Genomic DNA, 12,016 nt, shown 5'->3' with positions numbered 1-12,016 from the left:
GAGGAGCCATGAGGCCGTGGGAGCCAGTAGGAAGGTGGCGGAGGGGGTGGGAGCGATCCCGGAAGCACCGAAGCCTCGGTGTTCTTTTTTTTTTTGTTCACTGGAGTATAAGCCGAAGTGGATTTTTCAGCCCAAAAAGTGGGCTGAAAAATTCGGCTTATACTCAAGTATATACGGTATATTGCAATTATATAAATGATTTATCTAAATATTTTAAAAGCAACATTATTTATTCTTATATTGCTCAAACATCAAACTCTCAACAATTACTATGGAAGTACAAATACCTTTAAATTTCCACGATCAAGTGCTGCGGTGAGATGCTTCCTGACTTCAATTAATTTTGGTCGGGGTCCACAGGGACTTGCCCCCTGATTTAGAGGGTTCGCTTTCAAAAAAAGTTCTAATTTGGATTCTCCGAGGAGGAGTTCTGCCATATCATCTATAGGGAGAGACAAAATTATTATATAGTTAAATAGCTGTTATGTTCTATTAATACTACGTATTGCTATGAGATAACACAAAACCATTAATCATAAAAATGTACTAAGATGAATAACTTTTAAGCACTTCACAGCACAACTTCTGGAGTGGACACTCATCTTAACATGAAATAAATGTCACTTTCTAATAGAGCCTAAAAGGCTCTGTGTGTGTGTGTGTGTGTGTGTGTGTGTGTGTGTGTGTGACACTTATGGTCTAAGAACATTTATGTTCGGATGTTCACATGTGGTACTAACTGTATAATATGGTTTTACAGGCAGTCTTCACTTAATAATGCTAAGTGGGACTGGAAACTCCTTTACTAACCGACGAGGTTAAGTGAAACATCACATGACTACACTGCTTAGCAACAGCAGTTCCAACAATGCAATTGCTGACTCCCATGTGATCATTAGGTGAGGAGACTCCCCCTCTTGGATCCAAGCCATTCTTGGACAAAGACAAGGTATTGCTTCTACTTTAATTCCCTCCACTCATCTATCTCCCTCCCATGGTCAAGGTTCCAAGTAATACATCCCATTCAATAAGAACTCCGAAGCAGGCAAATTCCTCAAAGAACATTTTATTGGGACATATGGTCCAATCAGCATAAAGTCCAGTTGCTAAGTGACCTCAGTCTCTACCTTTTGAACACCTGTACCAACATCCTTGATTCCCAGGAGAAAGGATTTTATTTAGGCTACAACACCCCAGCTATCTCTACAGCCCGCTCTCTGGCACCTTCGCTCCAGGTTGTGTCAGCATTGAAGCTGTGAGAAGAGAAACCTCCCAAATGAAAACTACCAAAACAAAATGGCCACAGTTCGGCCAACTTTAGGGTTCAAACCTATCACTGCCCTTTTGACTGCCCCCCTGAAGCCAGCTGTCCCTGCCACAAAGTCCTATGCCATGCTAGCTGCTCTACACATCACTACTGCACTCTCCTTCTTCGGCGCTGTTGCGGCCAGAGCCTTCTCTCACACCAGCCAGGGTTTCTAAGCCATGTGCTGGCTTCCTTCTTTCAAGGAAGAATAACTCAACTGGTACATGGAAAAAAGGCCCTGGAGCACCAGCACAAAAGATGGAGTCTTGCAGCAGGGCCTTCTTTTTCAAAGAAGGCCCCGGCTGGCACACAGAGGATCTGTCCAGTGTGCAACCTGAGAGCCTGGCCAGTGTGAGAGAATGCCCTTGCTGCACCAGTGTGAAAGAAGGCAGAGTGAAAGAAGACTCCATCTGGTATTGTAGTGGTATATGGTGTGGCAGGCAGGACCAGGCGGCAGCAACAGCTGGCAGCAGCAGACAGGTAGGCAGCCAGCCAGCCAAAAGGTGGTCATAAATGTAGGCGGATCCTACATTGTTCACATAACCATGGGGCTGCTGTGATAACTTAACAATTGAGGACTGTGAGTCCCTTCATTCAGCACTGCTGTAATTTAGAACTGTCAGTGAACAATGATGTTAAGCAAGTACTACCTGTACTTAGCGAGTACTACCTATATTTAGCCATTCTAGTTTATGGCCTAGCATTGCGACTTAGTCAATAAACATAGTTACAGCATTCCATAGCCTAGCACTAGGATGCCAGTACTGCTTTTTGTCTATGTATTGTCTTTGTATTTGCCCCATTACCAGAATACTTTTTCATCATAATATATCAAAATTAGGTATTAGCAGTTTCCATAATATACACAGAATAACATATTATCTTTTTAATATATGCATAAATACCACACACATATTTTGATTCCTAAATCTGATAGTAGTAACAGAATAACCGAATTGGAAGGGACATTGGAGGTCTTCTAGTCTAACCCCGATCTTTCTCATTTTTATTGTTCCCATTACTGTAGTTTGCAATCTTATAGTAAAATCTTTTAATTTCTCTGTTCTTCATATATATTTGAGTATAGATGTGTATGGATGAATGAAATAATTAATAGTATTAGCAACCTTAGTAAAGTAAGCATAATTTAATAAGCAGTAAATAGGGGGGAGATGTTGCTTTCATGATAAAAATGTTTCCTACATTATTTAATGTGAAAGTGCTTGGTACATCTATTACACAGCACACAAATAAATGAAGCTATCTGTAATACTGTTTTGATGCCTTGAGCCACAATTGTCTACTTATTTGCCTAATGAAAAATGCAACAGAAGATTTATGCTTTTGCTGGCTTGCCAAGAATCTGGGACAGCCACATTCAAGAACCTCTTGTCTGATGTATGGGTAAACAAGACCTTAAATCCATCTCTTGTTACCAATTTGCATCATAACCTTGAGATGGTCTCCTGTACAATTGGTCAAGTAACATGTATGGTTGCTCATGTTACTCAAATGAAAGTGCAAGTAGTATTCAATGAATTTCTCGGCCCTATCTTTCTCATTCTTTGACACATAGGGAATATTAATATTCTGAATAATCACTTTGTTGAAGCTGGAATTAAGATAATTACACTCAGCAACTGGGACATTTGGCTCGAGGAGTGATTTGGAGAGCTAGCATTGAAGGTGAGGACAGACCTAACAATAAATCATTCTGATATGTAGGGACTCTTGAAACACAAACTAAGTGCTACAATGCAACTGACTGTAACATTAATCCAACAGCTGCTTCTCCTTTGCAAAACAACTTCAGAAAAGAACTATACAGTCCAGAGATCACTTCCTGTTCCTGCTGGCGACGGACGTGTTGTCTCCTCGGTTGGCTCCGTAAGGAGCACAGGGAGCCTTGGGTCCCCTGCTGAAGGGCGGCTCGTTGAAACCCCCCGGATTCAGCGGCAGCCAGCGGGGGTGTTTTCAGCCTTGCCTAGGAGCCGGGGAGCGGAGGGGGGGCTTGGGACAGCTTCGGGCTGTCTGCCCTTTCGCCAAATGGGCTCCGGGAGGAAGGAGGTTATCCAAGGAAGAGCAGCTGAATGCTGGTGGTGGGGGAGCCACTCTGATCTCCTTAATCGTCATTAAAGGATAAGCAGCAGACTACTGTAAATTCCTGTTCAACTTATTTGAAACTGAAGATTAGAGGGGGGTGTTTCTTCTCTTTAAACCCCCCCCCCTTGGATTAAGTGGCATTTGAACTATCTCTCTCTATACTGGAATGGAGAGAGAACAAAGGCTGACTCGTCACTTGAACTAACTATGTGAGAAAGATCGCTATCACAATTGCAAGAGATGATTGCTGAGCTGTCTTTTTTAAAAAAACCTTATGGAAACCTCCGTTCTTCCCCCTGTGAAAGGAGGAGCTAAGATGGCTCCCTTCCGTCTTTGTTTTTGCACTTACAAATGAAGTCTGCCTTTTGAAACTACCTTCGAAAAAAAACAAACCTCTGGTATTGTTTTATTACCATCTCTGAGGGAGATTGGGACCTCTCCTGTTATGTGGTCTACCTGGACTTTGATTATTTGACTTTCCCCTTTCTGCTGTGCCTCGGTGTCTTGGAACGGTGGAGGAGAATTAACTCTTCGCTTTTGGATTTGCCTGCTTCCTTGGACCAGCACAGCTGCGCAATCCGCTGATGCCATTTTCTTTGTAAAATACTTATATACATCTCTGAACTTAGACAAATGGGGCCTAAGAAAACACCAATGGGCAAGTCATTTTCAGCTCCCCCGTCTGCCACCTCAAGTCCAAGCATGCAGCAAATGAAAATTACCTCATTGTTACAGCAAGAAGTGTCTGGAGAGAGCCTGAAAGAGCTAAATGTTTCAAGAAATAATGAGGGGTCAAAATGAGTTGAAAAAAGAGGTGACAGATCTTAAAGATGAACTCAGAAGTGTTCAACATCATATTTCAGAAAACAAACAGAGAATTATGGTTTTGGAGGAGGGGGCGGCTGGGCTAGGGGAGGAGGTTAAAGCAGTCCGGAAGGGAAATGTAGAATTGGAAAACTTCATGGCAAAAATAGAATTTGAAAGAATGTCCTTTTTTCTCTGATTCCAGAAACTACCAGAGACAGAAAACGAAGATCTTAAGGATATTATGAGTACAATTTTAGCAGAATATATTAAGAGAGACAAAGAACAGTTGTAGTGGGATATGGACCTGGTTTATAGGATTAATTCAGCATATGCTAGAAGTCATAATGTTCCAAGGGAGGTACATGTTAAATTTCTCAGGACACAAGGGATGAGGTGCTTGGGGCCCAAAGGGAGGGACCACTAAAATATAAAGATGAAGAAATCACCATTCTTAAGCAGATTCCGAGAAAGATAAGAGAAAGAAGGAGGAAGTATTCCTCCTTATCAAAGAAATTATACAATAAAGGAGTTTGGTTTAGATGGTTATTGCCAGAGGGAATGTTGATTTTTTGGGAGGGAGATAGGATAAGAATTAATACAGTGCAGGAGGCTGAAGCCTTCATTAAAAAACATTTCTCTCTCCTAGAGGACGAACACAGGGAAGGTAGTGAAAAGGGTAGCAAGGTACAAGATATGAAGGGGGAGGCTGTGGCTCCACCTGGAGACAGGGAAGAAGGAGCAATATCGAAAAGGCTCAGGTCACAAAAATAAAAGTATTTGAAAAATTTGTAATTGTTGATATACTAGAAAATTATGAGATTTGGATTTCTACCACCAGCATGGGAGCTGCCAAAATTTTCTACCTTTACCTTTTCCCATAAATGTTTAAAAACCAATAAAATTCTTTTGAAAAAAAGAAGAAAAGAACTATACAGTTAATGGAGGCAGGAGCAAATGACACTTGATCCTTTTCCAGTATGCCTTTTTTCTCTCTTAAATAGTCCCTAAAATTTGTAGACCATTGCTTTTATTTATTATACAATACAATAGCAGAGTTGGAAGGGATCTTGAAGGTCTTCTAGTCCAACCCCCTGCCTAGGCAGGAAACCCTATACCATTTCAGACAAATGGCTATCCAACATCTTCTTAAAGACTTCCAGTATTGGAGCATTCACAACTTCTGGAGGCAAGCTGTTCCACTGATTAATTGTTCTAACTGTCAGGAGGTTTCTCCTCAGTTCTAAGTTGTTTCTCTCCTTGATTAGTTTCCACCCATTGCTTTTGTCCTACCCTCGGGTGCCTTGGATAATAGTTTGACTCCCTCTTTGTGGTGACCCCTGAGATATTGGAACACTGCTATCATGTCTCCCCTAGTCCTTCTTTTCATTAAACTAGACATACCCAGTTCCTGCAACCGTTCTTCATACGTTTTAGTCTCCAGTCCCCTAATCATCTTCGTTGCTCTTCTCTGCACTCTTTCTAGAGTCTCCACATCTTTTCTATATCGTGGCAACCAAAACTGAATGCAGTATTCCAAGTGTGGCTTTACCAAGGCTTTATAAATTGGTATTAACACTTCACGTGATCTTGATTCTATCCCTCTGCTTATGTAGCCTAGAACTGTGTTGGCTTTTTTGGCAGCTGCTGCACACTGCTGGCTCATATTTAAATAGTTGTCCACTAGGACTCCAAGATCCCTCTCAGTTACTACTATTGAGCAAGCTACCACCTATACTGTGCCTGTGCATTTCGTTTTTCTTGCCTAAATGTAGAACCTTATTCTTTTCACCATTGAATTTCATTTTATTAGATAGTGCCCAAAGTTCAAGTTTGTCAAGATCCTTCTGTATCTTAAGCCTGTCTTCTGGAGTGTTGGTTATTCCTGCCAGCTTGGTGTCATCTACAAATTTGATGAGTTTCCCATTTATTTCCTCATCCAAATCATTGATGAAGATGTTGAAAAGTACTGGGCCTACAATAGAGCCCTGGGGTACTCTACTGCATACTTCCCTCCATGTAGATGCAGTTCCATTGAGGACTACACATTGAGTTCTGTTGGTCACCCAGTTACGAATCCATCTGGTGGTGATGCTGTCCAACCCACATTCTTCTACTTTATCTAGTAGTAGGTTATGGTCTACCTTATCAAATGCCTTAATGAAGTCCAAGTAAACTATATCGACGGCATTCTTCTGGTCCACTAATTTTGTCACTTTGTCAAAGAATGCGATAAGATTAGTCTGCCATGATCTGTTTTTGACAAACCCATGTTGGCTTTTGGCTTACTTTGTTTACTTCTAGGTGTTCACTAATTCGTTGCTTGATTATCTTTTCCAGAATCTTTCCTGGTATTGAGGTCAGGCTGATAGGTCTGTAGTTTCCTGATCTATTTTTTTTCCTTTTTTTGAAGATGGGAACCACATCAGCTCTTTTCCAATCCTGGCAGTTCCCGGTGCTCCAGGATCTCTGAAAGATATAGTTCAATGTTTCTGAGATCTCATCTGCCAATTCCTTCAGAACCCTGGGGTACAATCCATCCAGTACTGGTGATTTGAACTCATCTAGGGTAGACAGGTGCCCACTTACCATTTTCTTCCCTATTTCAATTTGTGTTCCTAATCTGATTTTTGTGGTGCTGTTTTTGATAGGTTGGACTGTTTTATCTTTGTGTAAAGACAGATGCAAAAAATGAGTTAAATAATTCTGCTTTCTCCCTGTTGTTTGTCACCTTCTTGACACTTTCTCCCAGCAATGGACCAATTGTTTCCTTAACTTTTTTCTTGTTTTTAACATGTTGGAAGAAGCTTTTTTGTTATTTTTTACTTTTGTGGCAAGCCTTTCTTCATTGTGAGCCTTAGCTTTCCTCATTTCATCTTTACAGGCTCAGTCTATTTGCTGATATTCTGCCTTAGTTATGTCCCCCTCTTTCCACTTTTTATACTTTGTCTTTCAGTTTGTCAGATAGTTCTTTATGCAGCCATGCTGGTTTCTTTTGGGAACTGTTATTTTTCTTCTTCATTGGTATTGTGCTAGACTGGGCTTTTGTAATCTCATTTTTCAAAATTTCCCAAGCTTCTTGAGTTGTTTTCCCCTTGAGGATTCTCATCCATGGAATTCTTCCCAAGCTCTCTCTAATTGAATTTTATTGAAATTAGCTCTCTTAAAGTCCAAGACTCTAGTTTGACTTTGTTCTATTACTTGTGTTTGCATAATGTTGAGTTCCAATATTGCATGGTCACTTGCCTCCAGGGTTCCTATGGCTTCAACACCTTCTATCATTTCCTCTCTGTTAGTGAGAATTAAGTCCAATATGGCTGATCCCCTTGTTTCCTTCTCTACTTTTTGAGAAACAAAGTTGTCTGCTAGGTTCGTTAGGAACCTGTTGGATCTTCCACTTGGTGCAGAGTTTGTTTTCCAGTTGACGTCAGGGTAGTTAAAATCTCCCATTACTATTGTGGTGTGCTTTCTACATACCTTAGTTAGCTGACTAGCAAAAAGTTCATCTACTTCCTCTGCTTGGTTGGTTGGCCTGCAGTATAGACCTATGGCAATGTCATTTCCCCCCCAAACTTTAATATTGATCCAAATGCATTCAAGATAGTTCTCATCATTGTAGTGCTCTATTTCTGTAGAGATGTAGTTATTTCTTATATATAGTGCAACTCCACCTCCTCTTTTATTTGGTCTATTTCTTTTAAATAATTTAAATCCTTCTAGCTGTATGTTCCATTTGTGGGTTTCATCCCATCAAGTTTCTGTAATGGCAACAATATTGTATCTGCCCTCATTTACTTGAATTTCTAATTCGCCCTGTTTATTCCTCATACTCTGTGCATTGGTGTATAGACATTTGGGTCCATTTTGATTGACCCTGTGTTTACTGTCTACATAACCTGTGTTTACTGTCTGTAACCTATATTATAAAACAATAGAAGATTTCCTATGCAACTCACAAACATACAATACAGTATGATAAATAATTAATTTAAAATGCGATGTGTTTATTCATAAAATACATTCAAAGATAATTCACTTGTTATCTTGAATTCCAGGAGGGGCTAAAGTGACTTGGAGGAGTTTCAAATGAAAATGGGCTACCAAAAGAAGAGTTAGCATCCCAGCTTGCTCCCTTCTAAACTATGCATTGCAATCCTCCAAAAGCACTCTGCTAAAGGGAAATATCTCTTAAGCTATCATTACATGAGGTTGCATTATAAATATTTAATGTAAGCTTTACTTGAAGAGCAATTTCATTTTTTGACAGCTTTAACATTTTTTGTAAAAAGTGCTCATATCAAACATAAGCAGCTATTCACAGGTGAATTGCACAATGGTTGCTAAAAATCAATTTTACTTTACACTTCCATCTATGTCACAGAAATGCTAAAATACTTCTAAAAAGAGAGCGGAGTTCTATAATATATCATTAGCAATACACTGAAAAATGGTTATTTCCCCTTCTTTTCAAACCCTGGACTATTTTGGGTTTGTTCAAAGCTGAGATTTGACAGGAGGTATTTTAATTAATATTATCTTTGAAAGCATTCTTGTTTTTAACCAATTAGAAAGGCAGATTAAAAAATGTTCATGTTGTGACTCTTCCACAAAGTGCATTCAAAGTGAACGTAATTTTTCCTGCCTTGACTTTGAAGTGATTGATCTATGATGTCACGTGATCAGATATTTTGACCATGTAGCACAGTGGTTCTCAACCTTCCCAATGCCGTGACCCTTTAATACAGTTCCACATCATGTGGTGACCCGCAACCATAAAATTGGTGTCTCGGTTCCTAAGATCATCGAAAATATTTTCTGATGGTCTTAGGCGACCCCTGTGAAAGGGTCGTTCGACCCCCAAAGGGGTCCCGACCACAGGTTGAGAACCACTGATGTAGCACCAAGATATTTCTTCCCAATCTCTGACAGATTGGAATACTGACACCGTTTAAAAAAGGTCTGAATATAGTGAAAAAAATACAGTTATTAATGGCATTAAAATTAAGTAATTTTGACAATGTTTTGCTATTAATATTAAATATATATTAGATGGCAATAAATTTATTTTGAACAACTGTAGTTCAAAACCAATCTATTTTTTAAAGTCACAAATACCATTATTGAAAATATACCAGATAGGCTTTTATAGAACACAACTCAAGACTTGTAAGAGTTATTAATATTTCACTATTTATTTGTTTAAAAAGATTTTTCAGTCCATCACTCATAAACATACTCACACCACTTTGGAAAAATGTTATTCCTACATAACTACTGAATAGTTCTTTCACAAGCCTTTCTAAATCTATTGTTTGCAGCACAGGAAGCCAGTAAGTTAAGGAGGCTTCTAATAGTAACATCACCCCTTGTAAATTTCAAGAACCTGCCAACGTTCAAATTTTATCAGTTCCTAAAAAGTTCCAGTGGCAGTCTTAGTGACACACTTCCTGTTTACACTTCTATACATCTAACAATAAGGTCATATATGCAACATTTTATATTCAGGCACTGCATATTCCAAATATAAATAACAGATACTTCTACTTAAATATGTCTACTTTGTTTGCTTACAAAAAGAAAACAAAATAAGTGACAAGCAAAATGCATACAGTGACATATATGTAAATATAAAAAACACTGAAGGAAGGAAATGCAATTCTGTGCTAGAAAGAGTAATTGTTACAACTAGAAAGGAGTAATTTGCATCAGTGTGGTACCACATAGATATGACTAAATGAATTATCTAGATAAAATTTAATTATGGGAAACAGACTTATAGTAGTCCTCGTTTGCTCTGGAGCGTTTTTGCAAAAACTGGAAATAAAGGCATTTTAGGTGCTTGGCAGTTGGCTGCAATTGACAGCAAAAATGCTGTCAATTACAGCCAATTGCCAAGCACCCAAAATGCAGCTGTATGACTGTGGAGGAGGACAACCATCTCCATGACTTTAATATGCTAATAAATTGCTTGATTAGGGTTTCCAATAGTGCATTATTACTATAAAAACTGAGTCAACCTCATATCTTTTCCCAGCATTATAGATTTCTCCAGAGGTAGATATTTGCACAGTGGCCTTAAATTATAGCTTAAATCTGTTGATTTGTGCCTCCAAAGAGAATTCCAGGTTGATTTTTAAAAAATTTATTTAAAATTTTTTTACAAAGTTTTTAAAAATTAACAGAAACTTAGAAGAAGAAATAGAAAAGTGAAGAAAAAGCAAAAATAAAAGAAAGATATCTAAAGAAGTGGCTTTCAATCTTCTTTGAAGTAGATACAAACATAGCAATTACCATCTTCAGCCTTTTACATTGCATATCATAACTAAATCCTGAAATCAGCAGTTAGTTAATCTTTACCCATTTTCAGCAAAAAGTCTATAAAGGTTTCCAGTCTTTTACAGAATTCTAGTTCCCTTCTTAATCAAACAAGTTAATTTAGACATTTTTGCAAAATCAACCATCTTCACAATCCATTTCTCCATTATGGCGCTTCTGTTGTTTGCCATATATAAAACCAACTGTAAGTCTTTTCTACTTGAGTGTTTATGTCCTAATAACACAGTTTTGGTTTTACCGTGTGCTAATTTTTCAAACTCTCTGCATCACATATTTGTATCCAGTATCTTTTGTAAAGATTTGTATCTTTTCATTTTTTCATAAGTCCACTATGACTGATGAAATATCCCTTCATGTTTTTCCCCTTTTTAACAATGATTAGAAGTATCTTTATATATTTTAAACCATTTCTCTGGTGTCACATTTTTTTAAAAAAATATTTTAAATTGTAACACATGAGCTTGATTAGTTTAATGATCTTTTTATTTGTTTTTATGGCTATCCGTGCTATTTTCATGAATATTCCCCGACAGTAGAATTCAAAAGCTTCAATCGTTTTTCAAATGTGCTTCTTCAAAATTCAAGTTTTGTTTTAATAGTTTCACATGAAAAAACAATGTCTGTACAATTCTGATCTGTGTCACATCTATCTTTTCCAAGGCCTTCACTGCTACTTTACTAAGTGCTAAATAACAGCACATTTCTTGACTTCTAGATTTCTTTATTACTAATATAGGTAAGACCTTGACTTATAACCCGTCCCTCATTGACGGTTCAAAGTTACAATGGGATCTGAAAAAACTGTTAGAACCCAGATTTGAAATTCCAACATCTACCCCTCCCACAGTTACATGACCTCATTTTGGGCACTCAGCAACCAGCCCACATTTACAAACATTTACTATGGCAATGGTTTTGCCAGAAACCAACATTTACTTTTGGTTTTTGGCAAAAAACCGCCTTATAGCAAACAATGAGTTTGCTTAATGACCCTGGCATTTGTTTAACAACTTTGGCATTCGCTTTACAAATTCGGTGTTCACTTAATGATTGCCATAAAAATGGTCGTAAAAATGTGATGACCCTCTTTTCTACAATCAATGAAGCATATCTAACTTCTTTCTGGTATTCTTTGGCTTTCTCAATTATCCAGCAGGCATCCATAATAATGTATTCAGGCTTTTCTAAAGTCAGCTTCAAAGGATCTCCATTTCCACGTAGGGCTCTAATCTGTTGGATAATCCTAAATGTTCTTTTTCTAGAGTGTGAAAGGCTATGAGTCTCTTAAGTCTCTTTCTTTAGTATTGGTAAGTAGATTGACCTCTCCCAATCTGTTGGCTATTGTATTTTTTTCCAGATTTGCTGGAATAGCTTGGTTTGAACCTTTACAGATTTTTCTTCTGTTCCATAATTCCATAAATTCCTAAAGCCTTCTGACTTGATAATGATCTAATTTCATCTTCTAAT

At 38.2% G+C, this 12,016-nt stretch overlaps 1 protein-coding gene across 3 annotated transcripts in view; it reads right to left on the bottom strand.

The window, feature by feature from the left end:
* The window catches only part of TTC7B (tetratricopeptide repeat domain 7B), a 119,187-nt gene that overhangs the window by 100,937 nt on the left and 6,234 nt on the right, over window positions 1–12,016 (bottom strand). For all 3 annotated transcript variants that reach the window (XM_081937210.1, XM_081937211.1, XM_081937212.1), the window contains exon 2: window positions 288–442. In XM_081937210.1, the coding sequence (XP_081793336.1) occupies window positions 288–442 (155 nt within the window). The remainder of the gene's footprint in view (window positions 1–287; window positions 443–12,016) is intronic.

The sequence above is a fragment of the Natrix helvetica genome (genome assembly GCF_964273705.1).
Source record: "Natrix helvetica genome assembly, chromosome: 1".
Lineage (NCBI taxonomy): Eukaryota > Metazoa > Chordata > Lepidosauria > Squamata > Natricidae > Natrix > Natrix helvetica.
Note: the sequence above shows the minus strand (reverse complement) of the source record. Positions and strands in the feature narration are given on the sequence as shown.